The 23,858-nt window shown below is 49.3% G+C and overlaps 1 protein-coding gene and 1 pseudogene across 1 annotated transcript; both read left to right on the top strand.

Moving 5' to 3' along the window:
• The first annotated feature begins 2,328 nt into the window (after window positions 1-2,328).
• LOC119251303 (patr class I histocompatibility antigen, A-108 alpha chain-like) lies at window positions 2,329-5,198 on the top strand (annotated as a pseudogene).
• A 14,297-nt stretch (window positions 5,199-19,495) lies between these two features.
• Window positions 19,496-23,034, top strand: LOC119252157 (popy Class I histocompatibility antigen, A-1 alpha chain-like). Its single transcript, XM_037519372.2, has 8 exons — window positions 19,496-19,574; window positions 19,859-20,128; window positions 20,314-20,589; window positions 21,423-21,698; window positions 21,806-21,925; window positions 22,343-22,375; window positions 22,515-22,562; window positions 22,719-23,034. Exons 1-8 carry the CDS (start codon window positions 19,511-19,513, stop codon window positions 22,721-22,723), a joined length of 1,092 nt encoding a protein of 363 aa, XP_037375269.1. The 5' UTR covers window positions 19,496-19,510; the 3' UTR covers window positions 22,724-23,034.
• Window positions 23,035-23,858: the final 824 nt, after the last annotated feature.

Below are 23,858 nucleotides of genomic sequence, written 5' to 3'. Positions count from 1 at the left end.
GGAAGGCATCACTATGTGGAGCCCACACTTAAGGGATGCTCTGCTATAAATATTCATGTGCAGGATTTGTGCAAACATAACTTTTCAGATGAGTTGGGTAAACACCTAGGATGGTGATCAGCAGGGATACTTAACCTTATAAGAAGCTGTCAGATAGCTTCCATAGAGACTGTGCTATTTGATGTTCCTGCCAGCAGTGAGTGGGGGTCCCAGTTCTTCCAGATCCTGGTCACCCCTATGCAGGTGGTACAGTTTCACTTTCCAAGGTGTCAGTTTCCCACAATCAACTGGGGTCAAAACTTTTACGTATAATGAGATACTGAAAGAGAGATCACATTCCCAGAACTTCTATATTGTTATAATTGTCCTATTTTATTTTATTTATTTATTTTATTATTTTTTTTAAAGATTTATTTATTTATTTATTTATACAAGCACTGGGTACAGTCAGAAGCGCGGGAGGGTGAGAGAATCTACCAGAGCCAGAGCGGGGAGCAGAGGAGGCCCCCTATTTTATTTTTTTAATAGATGGATGTACTTAATAATTCAAGTCCAGTACTCGTACAGAGTTTGTTAAGAAGATAGATGTCCTCACTCTTCTCATTGCCTGATTATTTTCATAATAGTTTTTTTGTTAAGAATAGTTCCTGTTGGTGGGCCTCCCCGGTGGCGCAGCGGTTGAGCGCTGGGTTGCGAAGCTGCCCGCGGCCTCTGCGGCGCCGGTTCGATCCCCGGCTGCTCCCCGGCCACCGGAGGAGGGTCCCACATGGCGCGCAGACCTCTCCTGCCGCCCGCTGCTCCCCTCAGCAGTGTATTTCGGTCCTTCTGCCTGGTCTGCTCCCCGCTCTGGCTCTGGTGAATTCTCTCACCCTCCCGCGCTTCTGACTGTACCCAGTGCATGTATAAACAAAACAAACAAACAAACCAGCAAACAAATAAATAAAGCATGCCTCTATAAAAAAAAAAAAAAAAAAAAAAAAAAAAGAATAGTTCCTGTTGGGCCTCCCCGGTGGCGCAGCGGTCGAGCACTGGGTTGCGAAGCTGCCCGCAGCCTCTGCAGCGCCGGTTCGATCCCGGCTGCTCCCCGGCCACCGGAGGAGGGTCCCACATGGCGCGCAGACCTCTCCTGCCGCCCGCTGCTCCCCTCAGCAGTGTACTTTGGTCCTTCTGCCTGCTCTGCTCCCCGCTCTGGTGGATTCTCTCACCCTCCCGCGTTTCTGACTGTACCCAGTGCTTGTTTAAATAAATAAATAAATAAATCTTTAAAAAAAAAAAAAAAGAATAGTTCCTGTTAGGGCCTCCCCAGTAGCGCAGTGGTTGAGCGCTGGGTTGCGAAGCTGCCCGCAGCCTCTGCAGCACTGGTTCCATCCCCGCCAGTTCGATCCCAGGTGGCCAGGTGAGGGGCCCACATGGTTCGCAGACCTCTCCTGCAGGCCGCTGCTCCCCTCAGCAGTGTACTTGGTTGGTCTGCCTGTTCTGCTCCCCGCTTTGGCTCTGGTGAATTCTCTCATTCTCCCGCGCTTCTGACTGTACCCAATGCATGTATAAATAAAATAAATCTTTTTTTAAAAAAAGAATAGTTCCTGTTAACACACATTAGCTTATTAATGCCATTCTAAATGAAATGGTAACATTTTAACTTTATTTGACTTTTAAGAAAAAATATTTTTATTGAATTTTATTGATTTGTAATTCATTTCCATAATTACATAACTTCAGGAGTAACGTTTCACATCTCAACACGTGCACAAGCTTCACTTACCTTCTGACAAAGCTATTGCACCACAACACTATCCCATATCCCCTCTGGTCTCCTCTCCCTCCCCGCTTCCGGTCTGGGAACCACCATATTTTTCACAATCTCCGAAAAATAGTAACATTTTTAAAATGGTTTATTCCCAGTGTGATAACACTGATAGATATAACCCCATAAACAAAGTTATACCTGAGGTTCTGGCTAGTTTTTAAGACTGTACACGCATCCTGAAAGGAAAATGCTTGAGAAATGCTGACCCAGTTCCCGGACCTGACTCAGGGAGACGGTGTGATAAAGGTGTTCTTGGAGGAGAGGAGGGCCAGGGCATAGTCCCAAGTCCCAATCCCAGGGTGTGGCTCAAGTGCCTGCAGAGGTATCTGGGTGAAGGATTCTCCTTTCCCCTCAGTTTCACATCTCCCTCTCACCTGTTTCACCCTGGATATTCCTTACTCGTCCCCTGTTCTCACTCCCCAATGCCTGGTGGGTTTCTGGAGAAGCCCCTGGGCCACACCGAGGTCCAGTTACAGTCTCCACCTTAGCGCCAGGAGTCAGATTCTCCAGAGACCCAGCAGATGCGAGTCTGGAAGCCCCTACCCTTCCTGCTGCTGCTTTCGGGGACCCTGACCCTGGCGGTGAACTGGATGGGTGAGTGCAGTGCCTGCGGGGGAAATAAGGCCTGCATAGAGTGGAACCCCGGCAGGACAGGGGCGCAGGACCCCGGGAAAGGGGCGATATGCCGCAGTTGGCCCTACTGACCTTCCTCTCCCCAAACCAGTCCCGGCTCCCAGCCTCCCGTTGTCCTCCTGTCCCCCACTCCTGCCCCTCCAGTCCTGGCCCTTCTCCCGCCGCCCCCTGTCAATCTCTCTAGACCTCCCGCCTCCTTGTACGTTGTCAGACGAGGACTCAGGCACCGCTGCGGGAAGGGTGGTCAGCCCGGGTCTCCCCTCCCGCCCCCAGGGCCCCACTCCATGAGTTTTTTCCACACCGCGATGTCCCGGCCCGGCCCCGGGGAGCCCCGCGTCATCGCCGTGGGGTACGTGGACGACACACGCAGTTCAACCGCTTCGACAGCGACTCCCCGGGGCAGAGTGCGGAGCCGCGGGCGCCCTGGGCGGGGCAGCTGGGGCCGGAGGATCGGGACGAGGAGACGCAGAACCAAAGGAAAAACATACTGAGGTTCAAAGCGCACCTGAATGACCTGCGCGGCCTCTACAACCAAAGCGAGGACGGTGAGCTACCAGGGCCCAGGACCAGGTCATCGCCCCATGCCCACTGGGGGCCGCCCCGAGTCTTCAGGCCCAGGAGACACCCCAAGGCTGTGGGGCGCACCTAGACCCTCAACCCGGGAAGGTCCCCAGGACTGTCTTCTTCGCGGTTTCATTTTCAGTTTAGGTTTATTTAGGGTGTGAGGTCCCCGTACACCTGATGCTGATGTGGGGTCGAGGCTCAGGTTCTCACACCCTCCAGAGGATGTTTGGCTTCGAGTCAGGGAACAAAGGGCACCTCCTCCGCGGGTACAATCAGGCCTACGATGGCGCTGATTTCATCTCCCTGAAGGGGGACCTGCGCTCCTGGACCTCAGCGGACACCGTGGCTCAGATCACCCAGCATGAGTGGGAGGCCAGCGGGGAGGCTGAGCGCTTCAGGAACTTCCTGGAGGGCAGGTGCCTGGAGTGGCTCCACAGATTCCTGGAGATGGGGAAGGAGGTGCTGCAGCGCTCAGGTGAGAGGGGCCTAGAGGACTCCTGACCTCCCCTCAACCTGGTGCCCACAGGGAAAATGGGATAATGGTCAGAAGAGGCCTTCTTTCTGGTCAGAGAGGGAGGAGCCCCCAGGGTTTCATTTTCTGTACTAGAGAGAGACTCGCCCATAGGGCCCTTCTGTAAGTTAAGGCCAGTGAAGTAATCCAGTCTCTCCCGAGATGGTGGGGAGAGCAGCTGTCACTGGCTCCATTTGCCTGGGCAGCCAATTTGGGAGCAATTAGTTTCTCTGTCAAGCCCTTGTTTTTGGTATGAGATATGATTCCTCATTCACCCTCCACCCAGATCAAGAGCAAATGTCTGTGTTCTCCTCCTTGGAGACCTGCATCTTCCTACCTCAGGCTCTCACCCCAATCCTAAAACGTTTTAATGAATAAAAGGTTATCTTACATTCCCCACACTAGGCTGGTTTCAGGGTTTTCTGCTTCCTCCTTCCAAACTCATTGCCCTGTCCACTCTGAGGATGGTCAGTGAGGCTGCTGCAGTGTTTGTGGAAGAAACCCCAAGTGTGAATGTTCTCACCCTTCTCCTCAGTTCCCCCAAGGACATAGATGACCCACCACCCCACCTCTGAGCATGAGGTCACCCTGAGGTGCTGGGCCCTGGGCTTCTACCCTGCGAACATCAACATGACCTGGCAGCAAGATGGGGAGAACCTGACGAACATAAAACTGGTGGAGACCATGCTTAGGGGTGATGGAACCTTCCAGAAGTGAGCAACTGTGGTGGTGCCTTCTGGAGAGGAGCAGAGATACACGTGCCATGTGCAGCACCAGGGGCTGCTGGAGCCCCGAGTCCTGAGTTGTGGTAAGGAGGGGGGTGTGGGCACAGAGCCTTTTCTCAGGGGGAATCAAAAGCGCCTCTGCAGATCTTCATAAAGTCAGGATGAGGCCTTGGGTTCAGGCTCTGACCTCTCCTTCCCTTCCAGTGCCCCCTCCTCAGGCCTCCATCCCCACCGCAGGCATAATTGCTGGCCTGGTTCTCCTTGGAGCTGTGCTCACTGGAGCTGCGGTGGCTGCAGCTGTGATGTGGAGGAAGAAGCGCTCAGGTAGGGAAGGGAATGGGGGGTCTTGTCTACTGGGGCTTTCATGTCCCAGGGAGAACTTGCTCTGTTTAGTGAATGGAAATACTGTGCACATACATGTGTTGCCCAGTTTGGAGCTGATTACTAATCCTCACTGTTTTGTGAAACCCTTATGAAAATAAATCACCTGTTGTTCACCTTGATAATTCTGGTGATGGGGACCTGATTCCCAGCAAATGTCAAGGGAAGGTCCATGCTGAGGACAGACTCTAGAAGATGGTTAGTCCACCTCATCTCTCATCTCTTTTCTTCATATTTCCCAGTCCTGCCCTGGGTCCTCAGGCACGGTTCTGGAAACTTCCCTGTGGTCCAGGACTAGGGGATTCCTTTAGGACTTCATGGGCTGACTCCTCCCTGGTCTCACATGATGTTTCTTCCTTCAGGTAGACAAGGAGGAAGCTACACTCCGGCTGTAGGTAAGTGTGGATCAGGGGTTTATCCCAGAGCCCCTGAGGACAGTGTAGATGGAGCCCATGGGGGAGTCACTCCCATCAGTCCCTCCTGTGGTCTCATCTCTCATGGCTCTGACCAGGTTCTGTTTTGTTCTCCCCCAGGCAGCGACGGTAACCAGAGCTCTGATGTGCCTCACAGCTGCTAAAGATAAGACCCTGGAGGCCTGGGGTGGGAGGGGCTGGGGCAGAGAGGATGGGACCAGGTTATGGGGAAGCTGTGAGGGGGACATTCTGAGGATGTGGTGGACCATTGACAGTGTCGACACATATGAGATTCCAGAATTTATGATATTTTATTTTAAGTGTGGAATAACTGCCTTCTGGGGACTGAGTGGTGCAGGATACTCATCTACCCATCATGACTTCAAGATCCCCTGGTTTCTTTTGCTGCAAAGGGCATCCTCATGTGTCTGTGCTCCTATTAGCATAATGTGAGGAGTGGGGAGACTGGCCCAGCCCTGCTCACCAGACCCCTCCCCACACTGAACTGCATCCTACCAGTTACTCTTACCTGGAATACCAATGGCACTCTGAGAGCTGGCAAAAAGTCAGGAGCCCAAAGCCAAGAGCCAGGAAACACCCAAGGTCCACATATCTGATTATATACCAGACCTGGCTGTTTAATTCCACCCTCAGTTCCCAGGAGCCCTCCCTTCCTTGATGAGGACATTATGGGATTTGTAGTTCTTGGTGTCTTGAATCTCCTTGGTCTGGAGTGAGGATGGAAAACACAAAACCTGTTTGCTGAGTTCATTCAGTTCATCCTTTCCCCCCAACACAGTCAGCATTCTTGAGTATTGTAAAAAAAAAAAAAAAAAAAAAGATCTATTTTAATAAACCTCTAGTTGTCACTCTGGGTAATTTAGTGTTTTATAAAAATCCATTTATGTTTATGCCTGTGACAAAATTTTGTTGCTATGAAATTTCAGAAATTATAAAGTTTTTGATCAGTAAAAAGATATGAGATGTCTTAGTGATGCAGTTTTGGAGTTGATGGGTTTAGAGAGCGGGGTCCTTGGGTTCACTCTGGGAAAGGTTTCATCAGAGCTCCCCTTTCAGCGGCACATGGCAAGTTTCCCAGGCGAGTTTCTCCATGAGACAGAGACGTTAGTTATATTTAAAAGACCGGGTTTAGGGGCCTCCCTGGTAGCGCAAGACGTTGAACACAGTACTATGAAGCTATCTGCAGCCTCTGCAGCAGAAGTATGAGCCCTGGTTGGCCAGGGAGCTACCCACATGGCACAGCAGACCTCTCCTCTCTCTCCCGCTGCTCCCCTCAGCAGCATATTTCAGTCAATCCACCTGTTCTGCTCCCCAATCTGTCTCTGGTGACTCCTCTCTCCCCTCGCACTTCTGGCCTGTACCCCCATTCTTGTATGGATAAATAAACAAATCTCTTTTTTAAAAAAGAGCAGATTTATTAGAAAAAGGGACAGAAAAGTGAAGGACACTTGCATAGACACAAGTGGGCAGAAAGGGTCTCCCTAAAAGGGACAGGTTTGCTAAGAGAGGCCTTGTCCTCTATCATTCCCCCTTGACTGTATCCGCAGCCCAAACTCTTTTGGAGGAGTTGAAGGGAAGCGATCCATTTTCTGTTGCTACATACTGGAGTAGGACTGAGCAATGGCCCTACCTAACGGGCCTGGGTTATGATTTTCCTAACACTAGTCCCTGAGTTAACTAATATGGTTGCTGTTGGAAGGAGGCATACACAGGCCAAGGGGTAGGGCGTCTGGACAGACTGTTTCTCCTGTATGGGTCAAGAGTTTTTTGATTCCCTAGCCAGGGAGCTGACCCACATGGCGCAACAGACCTCTCCTGTCTCACCCACTGCTCCCCTCAGCAGTGGATGTGCTGTTCTGCTCCTCACTCGGTCTCTGGTGAATCCTCTCACTCCAGTTCTTCTATGCATTGATACATAAATCTTTAAAAAAAATAAAATAATTTCTTTAATTTGCTTGACTAGGTGGATTCAAACAGACTGGTGATTTTCTTACAATGGCTATCCATTTTTATACTCCATCCCCCAATCTGTGCTCTGGATTTTTTTTTTATTCTTTTTTTTAATGATTTATTTATACAAGCATTGAGTCCTGTCAGAGCGTGGGAGGATGAGAGAATTCACCAGAGCCAAAGCGGGGAACAGAACAGTCAGACTGATGAAATACACTGTTGAGAGGAGCAGCAGGCGCCATGTGGGACCCTCGCAGGCATCTGGGGATTGAACAGGCTGTGGGGAGCTTCGCAGCCCAGCACTCAACCACTGCGCCACTGGGGAGTCCCTGGATATTTTCTGCAGCTAGTTTACTGACTACATTAATCACTTTTAACCCACACCTCTAGCTTTTTTGGCCCCGAGTGAGCCAGTTTCGGGTCTCGTGATACCTTCTTTCCAAATTTTCTACTCTTAGCCTCCATTATTATCATCATGTTTCGTCAGGAAAATGCCAGTTAAAACCACAATGAGATAACATCTCACAACTATGGAAACGACCTGTGCTAAAAAGACCAGAAACAAAAAGCATCTCAAGGGTGTGGAGAAAAGTAACTCTGGTACATTGTGGGTGGGAATGGAGACTGGTCCTGTATCCGGCTGAATGAGAGGCACCCAGATCCTCAAACATGAACACTCTAAATGGGTTCTGCCACCCGTTGCATAAAGACAAAACATATTCTAATGTGTAAGATCTTCAATAGAAAATAATACAATTAGTGTGCAATAAAGAGAAGAGAAAGAATATAGTTATAGTAGTTACCAAAGATTCTATCCTATTGGGTTTAAATGCTCAGCCAAACAGGATAGACCCAGAGCAGGATCACTGAGGCCCAAAAGCCTGCCATGAATCTAAGGCATCTTCTGGTGGAGACCCATTGAAAGGGGCAGAAGGGGTCAGGCAAATCTGGAAGGAAAAGAGCAAAATCAAAATGATACTGGGCAGTAAGGGCACTACAACTGGCCACTGACAAGGCCCAAATTGTTTATAGGTCGCTGTCTGAATTCTTCACCTAATGCACAATTTCAAGACCACTCAGATTCAGAGAACATCAATAATGGGATTTACTTAACAAACAGGGGAAACCCAAGAGTCATTGAAGTCACAAGTGGCTGTTTATCTCCCCCCAAGCAGTGTCCAGTGTTCTGAAGTACTAAACAAAAGGTGTGTAAGATGGCGTCCACCTGCCATCTTATATCTGAAGATGTCGAACACCTATCCTGAAAAAAAGGCATCGCTCCCAAAAGACCATCTTCCCGCCACTGAGGGCCTGGAGCCTGTGGCAGCCAGACACTAGGCCAGGATCCAACTCAGGAGGACAGCAGAAGACACAACAGGAGATGCTCACTGGAGCTGCCGAGATGCCCCAGCGCAGCACCAGACAAGCGATGTTGGAAACAGCAGCAGCAGCATCTGAAGGACCTGACAAAGCACCCACACTCACGCAGCTTAGTCAGGAACCCAGCTCCGGGTCTTTGCCCTCACCTTTGCTCTAACAGCAGCACAGCTGGGGACAGTTTCAGTCACGGGACTACCTGCAAAGCCTCTGAACTTATGTTCTCTGAGGGTGGCTGCTGGAAGCCTCTCCAATTCCTTCAGAGGACTGCAATAGCCTTCTGGAAGATCAGTGTGGGGGGATAGGATTGCTGGACCCAGAATGTTGAATCCTGGATAATGGTGAAATCCTGAAAATGATGAATGATCCCTGAAGATGCTGACTCTCAGGGCCTGCTTTGCAGTCCCTTATATTTCCTATCAGAGTCTCCACGTGCACCAATACTTTGTCTGAATTTTACCTGGGGTTGTTCATCCTTACCTGTATTCCCCACCGGGGTGCCACCTGTAAGAGCCTTTGGTTTCAGCCCCTGTTTCAAAAAGACAAGTCAAGGGCCTCCGCGGTGGCAGAAGGGGTTAAGAGGCAACCTATGAAACTTTGCAGGTGAGTTCAATCCTTGGCCACGGAGCTACCCACATGGCACAGCAGACCTCGGCTGACTCACCCACTGTTCCTCTCAGCAGTGTGTTCCAGTACATCTGCCTGTTCTATTCCCCACTCTGTCTCTGGTGAATCCTCTCACCTCCCGCACCTCTGGCCTGTACCCCAGTTCTTGTATGCATAAATAAATAAATCTTTGAAAAAAAACAAGTCGAGATAAAGGCTGCCATTGTCAGCCTCCCCATGGGTCTGTCACCCATGTGTCTGTCTCTTTCAAGTATCTCTTTCTGTGTCCTCCAAGTCTCTGGCACAAGTCCAGGGCCGAAAAGCACGCATGGCTTCTTCATGTGTGTTTCTGCTCCATGTGCCTCCTCCTCCAGTCTTCTTTCCCCATCTCTCTCCACTTCTTCCTTCACTTCTTCAGCCTTTTGTCCATGCTCAGCTCCAACTTTCCTTGAGTGGGACATGAAATCTGGAATTGTAACAGATGGTCCCCAGGAAAAGGGGAATTTCCAGATTCCCTGCCCCACCTAGGGAAAAGGTGCAGCGGAGCAGGGTGGGGAGAAGATGCAGAAAAGAGAGAAGGGGCCTCCCCAGAGGTATGGTGGTTGGGCGCTGGGTTGCAAGGCGCCGGTTTGATCCGGGTCCCACATGGCTCAAGGTCCTCTCCTGCTGCCTGCTGCTCCCCTCAGCAGTGTATCATCAGTCTGCCTGTTTTGTTTCCTGCTCTGGCTCTGGTGAATTCTCTCGCCCTCCCGAGCTTCTGACTGTGACCAGTGCTTGCATAAATAAATAAATAAATCTTTAAAAAAAGAGAGAGAGAGAAGGAAGGCAGAGGACAGAGAACAGGAAGACCCAAGGCGGCACGTGGAGCAGAGAACACGTGAAGAAGCTGTGCTTGCTCTCAGCCTTGGACTGGTGCCAGAGCCAGGGGACTTGGAAGAGACACTTGAAACAGACGTGGATGAAAGACCCGTGGGAGGGTAACAATGGCAACAATTATATTGATTTTGATTTTGCTTTTTTCCTTCCAGACCTGTCTGGCCACTTCTACCCCTTTCCTATTGGTCCCCACCAGAAGGTGCCTTAGACTTGTGGCAGGTTGTTGGGCCTCAGTGTCCCTGCTTTGGGCCAAACCTGTTAGGCCGGGCATTTACCTACATAGGGATGGGTAACTTTGGGTGTTTGATCTGGAAACCATTTCTCTATTCTTTCCCTTCTTTTTTTGCACGCTAATTGTATCAAAGTTCCCTTCCTTAAAGGTCTTATGTTTAGTTTTGATGTAGTTATTGAGGGTTAGGATTAGGGTTAGGGAAAAATAAAAGTAATAAATAAATAAATAAAATAAAAAAAAGGATGGATCAAGAACAAGTGTCATGTCCACATTACAGAATACTGTTTAGCCAAAAGGAAAGATGAAATAAACCATTTTCAGCAAAATGGGAGTTTGAGAGAATTGTGTGTACGAAGGCAAGTGAGAATGATACAAATAAATACTGGACATGTACATAGCAGATGATTTGACAAATTAACACACTTATAAAAACTAGTGGACTTTAGCAAACACCCTGAGGGCTCTGAGGATGAGAGGGAGGGGAAGGAGAGGAACAAGGGGATAGAAAGAATGGTGGTGAGAAAACAATAATAAAGACAAAATCATAAGGACAATGGATGCTTTCCACCTTTATGAAAATAGAGTCAGAATTTGTGGGATGTAGGAGAAGTAGAGATACAGGGAAATTTAGAACATTAATGTCCATAGAGACTATGATGGACAAGAGCATATAAATTTGCTAGCCAATGTGAAATGTACATTCTTAAAGACACAAATTACCAAAGTGAATTAAGAAGAAATAGGGACCCTAAATAATCCCATATGAACTAATGAAATTAAATACATTTTATTTATTTAAATATTTTATTTTATATAATTCTTACATCTTTTTTCATCTTTGCACAATGTATGCATTTTCATTTTGGTTATATTCCCCATACAGTTACATCCCCCCCTTTTTTTGACACTGGTCCTTCCTTTCCCTGCCACTCCCTCCCTACCCCCCAACCTCCCCGCACCCCCCCCCCATCCCCATAGTATGTCTCTGGTTTATAGTTGCTTGTTGATTTTGATTTTTACTTTGTATTGATTAGTCTTTTTCCTGGTCTCTTATTTAGGTTTTCTAAATTCCTGCTATGAGTGAGACCACCCGGTATTTTTCTTTTTCTTTCTGACTTATTTCGCTGAGCATGATCCCTTCCAGCTCCATCCATGTTGCTGCAAACTGCATGTGTTTATCTTTTTTGAATGCTGAGTAAAATTCCATTGTGTTATGTACCACATCTTCTTGATCTAGCTATTGTAAATAGTGCTGCTATAAACATAGGGGTGCAGGTGCCCTTTGGAATTACTGTTTTTGTGTCATTTGTTAAATACCTGGTAGTGGAATTGCTGGATCATATGGAAGCTCTATGTTTAGTAGGTCCAGAAATCTCCACACAGCTCTCCATAGTGGCTGGACCAGTTTGCACTCCCACCAGCAGTGCAGGAGAGTTCCTTTTTCTCCACAACCTCGCCAACATTTGTTGTTGCTAGTTTTTTTAATATGTGCCATTCTCACTGGTGTAAGATGGTATCTCATTGTAGTTTTGATTTGCATTTCCCCGATTACAAGTGATGTGGAACGTTTTTTCATATGCCTGTTGGCCATTTGCATTTCTTCTTCAGAGAAGTTTCTTTTTAGCTCTTCTGCCCATTTTTTAAAAGATTTATTTATTTATTTATTTTTAAAATTTATTTATATAAGCACTGGGTACAGACAGAAGCGGGAGGGTGAGAGAATTCACCAGAGCCAGAGCGGGGAGCAGAGCAGGCAGAAGGACCGAGGTACACTGCTGAGGGGAGCAGCGGGCGGCAGGAGAGGTCTGCGCGCCATGTGCGACCCAACTCTGGTGACCTGGGAGCATCCGGGAATTGAACCAGCACTGCAGAGGCTGCGGGCAGCTTCCCAACCCAGCACTCAACCGACTTAACCGCTGCGCCACCGGGGAGGCCCAGGAATATTAATATGTTATTACTAAACTCCATGCTTGATTTGGATGTCATTAGTTTATTTTTCTGCTCCAGGATCCCTCGTGATACCATACTAAGTCCTAATCATGTCTCCTAAGGCTGCTCTGGCTGAGTCAGTCTTTCAGACATTATTTGTTTTTGATGGTCTTCATATTTAGGGGAGCACTGCTCATGTGTGTTGTAGAAGGCCCCTCCATTTGAGTTTGGTTGTCTGGGCTGATGGGTTTGGGGAAGATCACAGGGATGAAATGCCATTCTCAGCTACACAGGAAGGGTGAATAAAATGTACTTGTTCTTAATGGAGAATGTTCACTTTCAGCTGGGGTTAAGGTCGTGTCTCCCACTTTCTCTCTGTGAAGATCTTTCTTTTCCATGTCCCTTTCCAGGCTTTAGAAGGAAGTCACAATGTGCTGCCCACATTTAAGGAGTGTTGTGCTATAAACATTGATGTACAGGTTTTGTGCAAACAAAAGTTCTCAAGTGAGTTGGGTAAATACCCAGGAGAATGATCTGCAGGTTTTAGGGAAGTTGATGTTTAGCCTATAAGAAACTGCCAAATCTCTTCCATAATGGCTGTGCTATTTGTACTTCTGCCAGCAGTGCCCGGGGGTCTGCATGCAAGCAGGCACAGGGCAGGTTCACTATGGCTTCAGGCCAGATAAAAAGAGTCCCAGAGACCTCAGAGGATTTTACAGGCTTTAATGCACTTCCAAGGAACTAGGCAAGGAGAATGGCATGCCAGGGAGCAGGCAAGGGCCAGAGTAGGGGTGGAGGGGTGCTGGGAGGCTAGGAGACAGGCAGGCAACCAAGCCTCCCAGCCCCCCATGACCCTTTCTGCTCTTTCTCTGGACTCTCTCTGGCATCTCAGTCTCCTGCAGTCTTATGGCCTTGCCTCTTCTGCAGTCACACAGCTGCTGAGTGGGCCTCCTCCTGTCTGCTTGTAGTCCAGCCTCTAGGCTCAGTCATGCAAACTTACTCATGTGCACGCCCATGTTCTTTGGACCCAGGTGTCCACAATCAGGCAGAATTGCCCTATGGTCCCAAGTATCCCTTGTGTAGGGCTCAGGTGGTAGCCAAAGAGGTTAGTGGTATAAAAAATCCTGATTGTCTCATTTACCCAACAGGGTCTCTGTTCCTAATCCTGGTCCATACCTGGTGCACAGTGTCCCCCCTTATCTGCCGCTTCACTTTCCAAGGTTTCAGTTTCCCACATCCTGCATCAAAAACTTTTATATATGATGAGATATTTAGAGAGAGAGATCACACTCATATAACTTTTATACAGTATATTACTATAAATGTGTTTTCCCCCCAAATAAACATACGTAATTTTAAAAGTCCAATACTTGTACAAAGCTTGTTATGAAGACAGTAGTCCCCAATCTTCCATGTTCTCCATTTCTTGTATCTGAGAGATAAGCTGTTTTACTTCTTTTAGCTGATTTTCTGCTTGTTACTTTTCTGCCTCCAAATACCATCTACCAGGACTCTGTTGAGTTTTGTGTCTCATCTTTAGTGAATTGACTCTTCATTCACACAACCTTGTTCTCCCAACATTGTAACATTATGTTGATTACCTCAGTGCAGTGTTTGCATTATTTTTTTAATATCTTGTAATTTAATTTCTACTACAAAAATGTCCCATCATTTGAACAAAACTGATAATTCCCATGGGTGAGGAGCACAGGACAGTGAAGAGACACCAGGGTCATGGGGGTGAAAGAATTCATCAGAGACAGCATGGAAAGCTGAAAAGGTGCATTTATTGAATTACTGCGGAGAAGAGGGGTAAGAGGAGAAATTTTTACTTAGGCCACTGAAAAAAAGTTTGGTTCTTTTTTATGCTCTGAGTTTGTAGGCTCTAAGATTTAAGACACAGGCCTGAGCTAGCTGCTGTCTGCTAGAGTGTCACGCCCTAATTAGCTCTTATTTGCTTTAGATTTGTCTCCAGTGGCCACTTGGGCTTTATGGCCCTGTATACCAATCAAGTGGTTCCATGTTGGCCAAGGGTTTTCACAGTTTGGTTCCCATGGTAACCCTTCAGCTCCCCAGTCTGTTTAAAAGTTCTTAGCCCTGTCTACCAGGTGCCAAAGAGACAGAGATTTTAGCCCTATAAACTCCAACAATAATAGCTCTCCGGAGCCAGAGGAGGAAAGCATTTTCAGACCAGTAGAGAGTAAAAAACATTGTCAGCTGTTGCTAACAATGAGAAACAGCAAAGTATTGACTAAAATGTGGCCACAAGTTTGGTGATGACCAGTCATTGTCAACCTCCTGTAGGACAGGAAGGGACGGAGCAGATCGTCTATGACCCAAGTTGATGGGGTAAAGGTGAGAGTCCTGGAGCCCTTGGTATCTTTTTGAGGATTTTATTAAGTTTACCATGTACATGGCAGGCAGGGGTGCCCAGCGGCTAGGAGGCTGGCAGGCTTCCTGGCCCCTGGTGAATCTTCACTCTTCCTGGGCTCTGTGGGTATAGCAGCAGGAGGGGACACTGAGCAGGTTTCGATGATCCTTGTGGACGGGTGAAGGAGGGAGTCCTGAAGCCCTCGGTGACTTTTGCAGACTTTTATTTGGATTTACTGTGTACACGGCACCCTTGCCTGCTGTGTACCTGGCAAATTCCAATAAAAGCCTGAAAAAGACACTGAGGGCTCCAGGACTCACTCCTTCTTCACTGGTTTGCATAGAATCTTAGAGAACCTCCTCTGAGCCCTTCCTGTCACTACAATTGATGTAAGTTGGCAAGATGATTCAATGCAGATGGGTGTGGAGCCCTCAGAAGACCTCAGGAGGGACTGCGGAGCAGCAGGCTGAGGCTGTGACAACGCTGGAGGTGTCATGGCAGCACAGGAAGTGGAAAAGGTCCAGGAGTAGTGGGACTGAGACCTCACCTGCATGAGGAGACAGCGAGAGGGCCAGCCAACAACCCCTGAGGCAGCAAAATTGTCAGGGAAGAAAGGACCACGATTCGGAGCTCACCAGTGTTAAGGCAAGGAAAAAATGGATGGACTTGGACTAATGGACTTGGACTGACAATCCCGCCAGAAGGCTGAGGAACCTTGGCAAGTTGATGTTATGATTTTGGGGACCCTGGGAGTGGATGGTATCGTTTGTAAACCCCAGGGGATGAAAAGCAAGGCATGGCCAGTGAGTCTTGGTAGAAGAGCCCACACTTGGCTGAAGGAGGAAGCCCTCGCCAAGTTCTCTGCAGCCAGGCAGAGAAAAAGGGCAGGACTGGACACAGTGCAGGTTCTCTAATCCCATGCAGACTGGGTAAAGGAGGAGTCAGAGTCCTCAGTGGTTTTGCAGGTTTTTTATTGGGGTTCACCAGGCATATGGCAGGCAGGGGTGCTGGGGGGCCGGGAGGCTGGCAGGCCTCCCAGCCCCCAGCAGGTCTTCACTCTGTGGGCTCTCCGGCCTTCTCTCGGCTTCTCCTTCAGCTTCTGCTGCTTCTCAGCTTCTATTGGCGTCCCCATGACGCCGCCCTTAAAAGCACAGTCTTAGTGCAGGTGTACCCACTTCAGGTGCCCGCCATCAGGCATGCATTCAGGATCACAGGGTTCCCTCATCCATCCTGATGGTGGGAGGGCAGAAAAGCCTGATTTTTTACCTTACCCTACACTAAGTATGTTAAAGAAGGCCAGTGAGTCTCTTACAACACCTGTGGGTGATGCCCTGTTTGTCGTTGAGTGAGGGTAAGGAGCTGAGGAACCCGTCCTTGGGGGACGGGTGGGGAACGTGGCTTGTGGTGGAGCCCACAGCCAAAGAGGGGACCCAAGAAAGGCCACATGTGGAGCTTGTATCCATGGATCCCCGACCCATGTGCATGTGCAGTGGGTTGGCCTGAGTAGAGGGGTCTGTGAGTTGCATTGGTGGCTATGGAAGCCAAGTGTTGGAGCGAGTGCAGACAGAAACCCTGAGGACTGGGCGATTACCCCCAAAGAGTACAGAATCACCAATCCAAGAGTGAGAGCATCCAGGGCGTGGATGGGATGTGTGGCTTGTGGCAGAGACCACAGCCAGAGAAGGCCAGGAAGCCTGATGGTTCCTGGCGTGTGACAGCAGATGACTGACTGGTTCCTCTCCCTTGTATGAGCAGTGCCTTCTGCAGCAGAATTGGTGGAGCAACTGCTGGTGCCAATAATCTTGTCTTTTGCCATTAGGTTTGTGCCTTGCCTGGACTTATTTGTGTTTTGTTGTATTTTGTTGTTATATTGTGATGTATACTATTTACTTTTATGGGCCATGGCAGTGTTCATAGTCGCCAAGAGAAACGTGTGTATAATTTGTATAGACTGTCTGGCAGAAAACCCTGAGGGGGTGGATTGTAGGGTAAGTGAAAAAGTGTCAGACTTTTCTGCCCTCCCGCCATTAGGATTGATGATGAATCCCTGTGGTCCTGAATGCATGCTTGATGGCGGGCACCTGGAGTGGGGTGTGGGCATGTGTAGGTGGGTACACCTGGGCTCACAGACTGGGCTTATAAGGGCAGCGTCACAGGGAAGAGCAGAGAAGCAAAAGCCATGAGAGACAACGAAGAGCCCATAAAGAGTGAAGATTTGCCGGGGCCTAGGAGGCCTGCTAGCCTCCTGGCACCCCTGCTTGCTGTGTACCTGGTAAATCCCAATAAAAATCTTCAAAATCCACCAAGGGCTACAGGACTCCTCCTTATCCTGTCTGCTCCAATCATAGAGAAACTGCTCTGTGCCCATCCTGCCCCTACAGGGGCCCTGGACAGGGAGGCTCAGGAAAGCAGGGAAGCATCTCCTCAAGCCTGAGGGAAAGAATTTGCCTGAGAGAAATAAAGTAAGTTCAGTACATATAAATCCCTTCTGCTCCAACCTAAAGTACTGTGTTCCAAGAAAAACAATTTGTATGAGGTTAAACAGACTCTTTCTTTTAGGTAATACCATCTTTATTTGAAGGAGTGAATGACAAAACATTATATAGATTTAGTTAACTTGCAGGCACTTTCTAGAAATTGAATGTGAATCTGTCCCCCACTGACAGGGGCCTCCCTGGTGGTACAAGGGGTTAAGCATCAGCACTATGAAGCTATCTACCAGAGTTTGATCCCCAGCCAGGCAGGTGACCCACATGGAGCAGCAGACCTCTCCTGTCTTGCCTGCTGCTCCCCTGAGCAGTGTATTTCGGTCAGTCTGCCTGTTCTGCTACCCACTCTGTCTCTGGTGAATCCTCTCACACATAACCCCCCACACCTCTGGCCTGGTCCCCAGTACTTGTCTGCATAAATAAATCTTAAAAAAAAGAAAATCTACTGACAGTTGACAATTGATAGTAATTAATTGCCTTGATGAAATGCAAACCCAAGGGAAAACCAGGTATTAGAAAATTGTGTCCCATCACTATAAGCTTGACAACTTCCTGTACCAACTATTTTTTCCTTTGGGATCTTTGGAATATAAAATATTTGATTTTTAAAATTTGATTTTGCAATAATAAACATAGTGATCATATAGCCTAGTGAAATAATGTATTACTTTTAAAAATCATATTAGTTAAGAGCCATTAATGCGGCAGGCTGCACCTCCCATGCTGTCTCTTGACATGGTCTGGGCATTGAGGGAGACTCCTGAGAAGCGGGGAGCTCCTGTGCTCCCCAGAAGAGGGAAAGTTGTGCTTCTCAGAAGAGGGGAGTTCTTACACTTCCCAAAGATCTGAACTAGGGAGTCTCCATGGCAATGCCTGCTAAAGCTCTCCTCTTTGTTCTTGGTTAATGCAGAAGTTAGTCATTAATTGGCATATGAAAACCCAATTTGGACCTAGACGTTTATTGATTTGTTATTCTTACACTTGAATTAGTATCAAAGAAAGTAAATAATGCAAAAGGTATAGCTAAGAAAGAAATGTTCTGGCCCCAAGAACTATGCAGAACAAGCTGCCCTGAACCAGCTGTGCTTGGAAGCCATAGCCTGACACAGGGTGGGGCGGGGGTGCATATTTGTGGCAGCAGTACATTTCCTGGCAGCAGTACTTTTCCTGGTGTTTGCAAGAGATCAATAGTTCGCAGGCCGTGTGGAGGTTAGGAATTTCTAGTTAGGAGTTAGACTTCAGTAGAACTTACTTAAATTTGATGAACTGTTTCAGACCACTTTGAAGTTACCAATATATTAACCGAGTTGATTGAGTGCTAGGAGATAGATTGATTTTAGTAATTGAATATAGAATAGGAATTTTACACCCACTTTATAACTGGGAACGTTTGTTTAATTGCTGACAAATGTTGTGCTGTCATATATGATTGATCATGCTAGTAAATGAGCTGTACCTAGGAAACTAATTGATCTTAAGGTTATCAGACTTGCCCTTTAGGTGTGAGACCTAGGGAGTCTTTGCATGTTCATGAGAAAATATGCATTGTTTCTGTTCTGCCTCAATGCTTACACTGATGTAATCCCACCACTTGCCTTAAGGTATAAATAAAGACCCGCTGAGACCCTCAGCAGGAGATACTTGCACGAAATAAGGTGTCTGTGTCTTCCTCACTCCTACCTCGCTCCACTTCCCCTCAGCCCTCTGAGAGAAGGAGAAAAAAGAACTTTCACCGACTCCGTCCTCTCCTTTCTGAGATCCCTGACACGACTTCTAGCTGGAGCTGGTCTCCAGCACATTAATATGCAAGAGAGGTCTACAGAATTAATGTAATAGAATAGAAAATATTCAGTGATAGTGTATAAGGTTTCTCTTTGCAAATAACATGTGAAAAACTACTACTTGTACAGTTTCAGTTTATTATCAAAGTGTAACAAAGTTGAATACTCACAATTATCCTAAAAGATTATAAAATGCTATTCCTACACATTTCTTTCAGGCTGTATATTTTTGCGTTGACTGACCAAAACAACAGACTAAATGCAAAAGAAAATATGACAATCCAACTTCTAATGAGACAGAGAAGACACTTGTAAAACTGTAACTGTAAAAGATCCACTTCTCACTACCATGATGATTTTCAGAAAGTTATTTGGCTTTAAAACAGTTAACATGCAATGGATTATTAATAATCTGTTAATATGAAATAAAAAGATGTTTAAATGATTTTATTCCTTGTATGGTGAAGACTGGTACTTTTATCTGCATAAAATTATACTTGGGGGTCCTTGGGAATTTGTAAGACTGAAAGGAAAATGTTTGAGAATGGGTGAGGCAGTCCCAGGGCCAGGACAAAGGTCTGGGTGCAGAGGGGAGGGTGCAGGGCAAAGTCCCAGGTCCCGGGTGTGGCTCTCAGGTCTTGAACCCCAGGGCGGTGTCCCGGGCATGAAGGTTACCGTTGAGGATTCCACAACTCCCTGCAGTTTCACTCCTCCCTCTCACCTGAGTGGGGCCCTCAGGCCTGGACTTATGACTCACCCCAGTTCTCTCTCCCCATTGCCTGGAGGGTTTTCAGAGCAATCAGGTTCGCGCGCGCGATCGTCTCTGGCCGAGTAGGTGAGGGCCATGGGGCCCTTGACCCTCCTGCTGCTGCTCTTGGGGGCCCTGGCCCTGACGGAGACCTGGGCAGGTGAGTGCGGGTCGGGAGGGAAACCGCCGCTGAGGAGCCCGGGGCCCCCGGGTGACAGCAGCGGCGCCTCTGGACCCGGTAGAGGCTCGTTTCCGCCGCTGCCGGCCCGGGTGTCCCCCTCAACCCCGCCCAGGACCCTTTCTGTCCCTCCCCTACCCCGCCTCCTCTGGCCCCCAGATTCCCGCCCTTCTAGTCCCCCCCGCCCCTTAACACTCTCAGGAGCCCCCTCGACGCCCCTCTCTCCCGCCCCGTCTCCCCAGCCCGGGTCTCCCTCCCGCCCCCAGGCTCCCACTCCCTGAGGTATTTCTCCACCGCGATGTCCCGGCCCGGCCCCGGGGAGCCCCGCTTCATCGCTGTGGGCTACGTGGACGACACGCAGTTCGTGCGCTTCGACAACAACTCCCCGGGCCAGAGGATGGAGCCGCGGGCGCCCTGGGCGAAGCAGGAGGGGCCGGAGTACTGGGAGGGGGAGACGCGGAGAGTGAAGCACAACGCACAGACTCTGCGAGCGAACTTGCTCCACCTGCCCGGCCACTACAACCAGAGCGAGGCGGGTGAGCTGCCCGGGCCGGAGGGGGAGTAACCCCAGACCCCGCATCGGAGCGATACCCTGAGGCTGGTGGGGGACGAGCTGGCAGGACGTGGTTCCCTGCGGTCGTTTTTAATTGAGGTTGAGGTTTATTCCCCGCGGGCGCGAGCGCGGTGATGGCCACGGTGAGGCTGACGCGGGCGGGGACAGGCTCTCACACCCTCCAGGAGATGTACGGCTGCGACGTGGGGCCCGACGGGCGCCTCCTCCGCGGGTACCATCAGTTCGCCTACGACGGCGCCGATTACCTGGCCCTGAACCGGGACCTGCGCTCCTGGACCGCGGCGGACACGGCCGCCCAGATCTCCCGGCGCGAGTGGGAGGCGGCGGGAGAGACTGAGCGCTGCAGGAACTACCTACAGGGGCCGTGCGTGGACTCGCTGCTCAGATACATGGAAAACTGGAGGGAGAAGCTGAAGCTTTCAAGTAAGAGGGACCTTGCAAGGCCTCCATGGCTTCAGCTCTCCCTCAGGCTGACACCCCAGGGGAAAATGGAGTAATGATTAGAACACAGACCTCTTTCTGGGGCCTCCCTGGCGGCCTAAGGGGTTAAGCACAGCACTGGGCCCCCCAGGGAGGTGACCCACATGGCCCAGCAGACCTCTACTGTCTTGCCCACTGTTCCTGTCAACAGTGTATTGCAGTCAATCAGCCTGTTCTGTTCCCTGCTCTGTCTCTGGTGAGTCCTCTCACCACCACCACCCCCCTCCCCACCTCTGGCCTGTACCCAGGGTCTTGTGTGCATAAATAAATAAATCTTTAAAAAACAACAAACAAACAAACAGACCTTTTCTGGTCAGAGAGGGAGGCCTCATGGGTTTCCTCTTCTGTGCTAGAAAGACTCGCCCACAGGGCCCTACTTTTTGTGAAGGACAGTTAAGGAATCCAGTCTCTCCTGAGCTGGAGGGGAGCCGTCCCTGAAATCACCCTTCATTGGATCCTTTTGACCTGGTGACCATCTTGGGGACCATCAGTTTTTCACTATGTCTTGTTTTTGGTCTAATTAACATTTTTCAGATCTGACTCCTGCTTTTTTGAGTCCCCAGGTCAGGAGCATAAGTCTGTGTTCTCCTCTTTGGAGACCTGCTTTTTCCTTTCCTGCTTCTTCCTATCCGACTCCCCAGATCAGGCTGGTTTATAGGTTTTGTGCTTCCTCTTCAAACCCATTACCCTGTCTATTCTGAGGCTGGTGACATGAGGCTCTTCAGTCTCCGTGAAGGAAAAACCCAAAATGTGAATGTTTTCACCCTTCTCCTCAGATGCCCCAAAGACACAGATGACCCACCACCCCACCTCTGACCAGAAGGTCACCCTGAGGTGCTGGGCCCTGGACTTCTACCCTGCGGACATCACCCTGACCTGGCAGCGAGATGAGGAGGACCTGACCCAGGACATGATGCTGGTGGAGACCAGACCTGGAGGGAATGGAACCTTCCAGAAGTGGGTGGCTGTGGTGGTGCCTTCGGGAGAGGAGCAGAGATACACGTGCCAAGTGCAGCATGAGGGGCTACTGGAGCCCCGAGTTCTGACATGGGGTAAGGAGGGAATGTGGGCACAGAGGAATCAGGAGCCCTTCTGAAGAACCTCACCTGGCTCTGGATGGAGGCCTGGGTGACAAGCCTCACTCTCCCTTCCCTTCCAGTGCCCCCTCCTCAGTCCTCCATCCCCACCGTGGGCATCATTGCTGGCCTGGTTCTCCTTGGACCTGTGCTCACTGGAGCTGCAGTGGCTACAGCTGTGATGTGGAGGAAGAAGCGCTCAGGTAGGGAAGGGAGTGGGGGATCTTGTCCACCGGGGGCTATCAAGTACCAGGGAGAACTTGGCCTGTCTAGTAATGGGAAGTACCTTCCACATACTGTATTGCGCAGTCTGGAGCTGTTTGCTAACCCTCACTCTTTTGTAAAGCACTTATGAAAATTAATCACCACCTGTTCACCTTGACAATTCTGGTGAAGGGCCCTGACTCCAGCAAATGTCAGAGAGGAAGGTCCCTGCTGAGGACAGACTCCAGGAGGTGGTTACTCCAGTCTCCCTTTATCACCTTTCTTCATATTTCCTGATCCTGTCCTGGGTCCTTAGGCACAGTTTTGTAAACTTCCTTGTGGCCCAGACTAGGGGATTCATTTAAGACTTCATAGCCCTACTCCTTTGTGCTCTTACAGGATGTTTCTTCCCACAGGTGGAAAAGGAGGAAGCTACACTCAGGCTGCAGGTAAGTGTGCATCAAGGGTTTGGTCCCTGAGCCCTGGGGACAGTGTAGATGGAGCCCATGGGGGAGTCACCCCCATCAGTCCCTCCTGTGGTCTCATCTCTCCGTGGCTCTAACTAGGTTCTGTTTTGTTCTACCCCAGGCAGCGACAGTTCCCAGGGCTCTGATGTGTCTCTCACATCTGCTGAAGGTGAGACCCTGGAGGCCTGCGGTGTGAGGGGCTGGGGCAGAGAGGATGGGACCAGGTTATGGGGAAGATGTGAGGGGGACATTCTGAGGATGCGGTAGAACATTGACAGTGTCGACACATATGAGATTCCAGAATTTGTGATATTTTCTTTTACAGTGTGAAATAACTGCCCTCTGCAGACGGAGTGATACAGGATTTCTCATCTACCCATCATGACTTCAAGATCCCCTGGTTTCTTTTGTTGCAAAGAGCATCCTTGTGTGTCTGTGCTCCTATTAGCATAATATGAGGAGGTGGGAGACTGGCCCAGCCCTGCCCACCAGGACCCTCCCCACACTGACCTGTGTCTTTCCCTGATGACTTGTCTGCTCCAGCAGGGGCCGGGCTGACTTCACCCCTGCCTGGACTTTGTGTTTTCCTGAGGAATAATGATGCTATAGGACAGGTGACCGTAGGACAGTTCTCTGTTCCTGCTGGCACCACATGGGCATCCTTATCTCCTGCATTTAACAAGTTTGTTTATTTTCCTTTTCCTCAAATGGTTTCCTTTTATTGGCTGAGAGAAACTGAGACCAGTGTTGAGTATCAATTTGGCGCGGCAGAGCCAGGCGCTGGACACCACCCTGGCTTTCCCAATCCCAACTCTGACTTCCAACGGATCGAGTAGTTGCCATGGCAGCATGCCTGGGCTTACCAGTCCAGCTGTCAGAGAGAGGCGTGGGCATCCTGGGTGGCATCCTGACCTTCCTGCTGAAAGGGAGCACCCTTCTTCCAGGAGGATGAGGGAGAGTACCTGTAGCTGCCGACTTTTTCCTCTTGGGAACTTCCCATGCCCTCCTTGGGAGAGGCACAACTTGGCTCAGACCCATGGATTCACCTTTGAGAAGGAAACTGGATGGAAAACTGTGGTCCCCTGGCATTTGGTGTAAATTCCCCCAGCGTGCACGCTAAGACCTTCGCCTTCACACATTTGGGAGGGATCTGAGTCTCCCTCAATTTGGGAGGCTGTTGGTGTGTTAAGCTCGGTTGAGTGGGAATTGGGAAACATTTGGTATCTGTATTTGGTATTTGAGTTTCCCATTTATTTTTGGAAGCCAGGGATTTGGTTCAAAAAATTATGGGAGGTGCCATATTTGTTTCTTCTGAAAGCACCACTGAGTGGTGGACCTCTAGCTACAAACCTATGTCTAGGAAGAAGCTCCCATCACTTTCCCTGCAGGAGCAGCAGGTAAGACAGGAGAGACCTGCAGTGCCATGTGGGTAATTCCCTGGGCTGGGATCTAACTCAGGCTGTAG

The sequence above is a fragment of the Talpa occidentalis genome, unplaced genomic scaffold (assembly GCF_014898055.3).
Source record: "Talpa occidentalis isolate TD23 unplaced genomic scaffold, MPIMG_talOcc4v2.1 talOcc4.2, whole genome shotgun sequence".
NCBI classification, from domain to species: domain Eukaryota; kingdom Metazoa; phylum Chordata; class Mammalia; order Eulipotyphla; family Talpidae; genus Talpa; species Talpa occidentalis.
Note: the sequence above shows the minus strand (reverse complement) of the source record. Positions and strands in the feature narration are given on the sequence as shown.

What these genes read in the sequence shown, in the direction of transcription:
- LOC119252157 (XM_037519372.2), top strand. Translation starts at nt 19,511, where the DNA reads ATGGGGCCCTTGACCCTCCTGCTGCTGCTCTTGGGGGCCCTGGCCCTG. An exon ending in CTACAACCAGAGCGAGGCGG is followed by an intron (nt 20,129 to 20,313) that starts GTGAGCTGCCCG and finishes GGGCGGGGACAG; the next exon opens with GCTCTCACACCCTCCAGGAG. An exon ending in AAGCTACACTCAGGCTGCAG is followed by an intron (nt 22,376 to 22,514) that starts GTAAGTGTGCAT and finishes GTTCTACCCCAG; the next exon opens with GCAGCGACAGTTCCCAGGGC.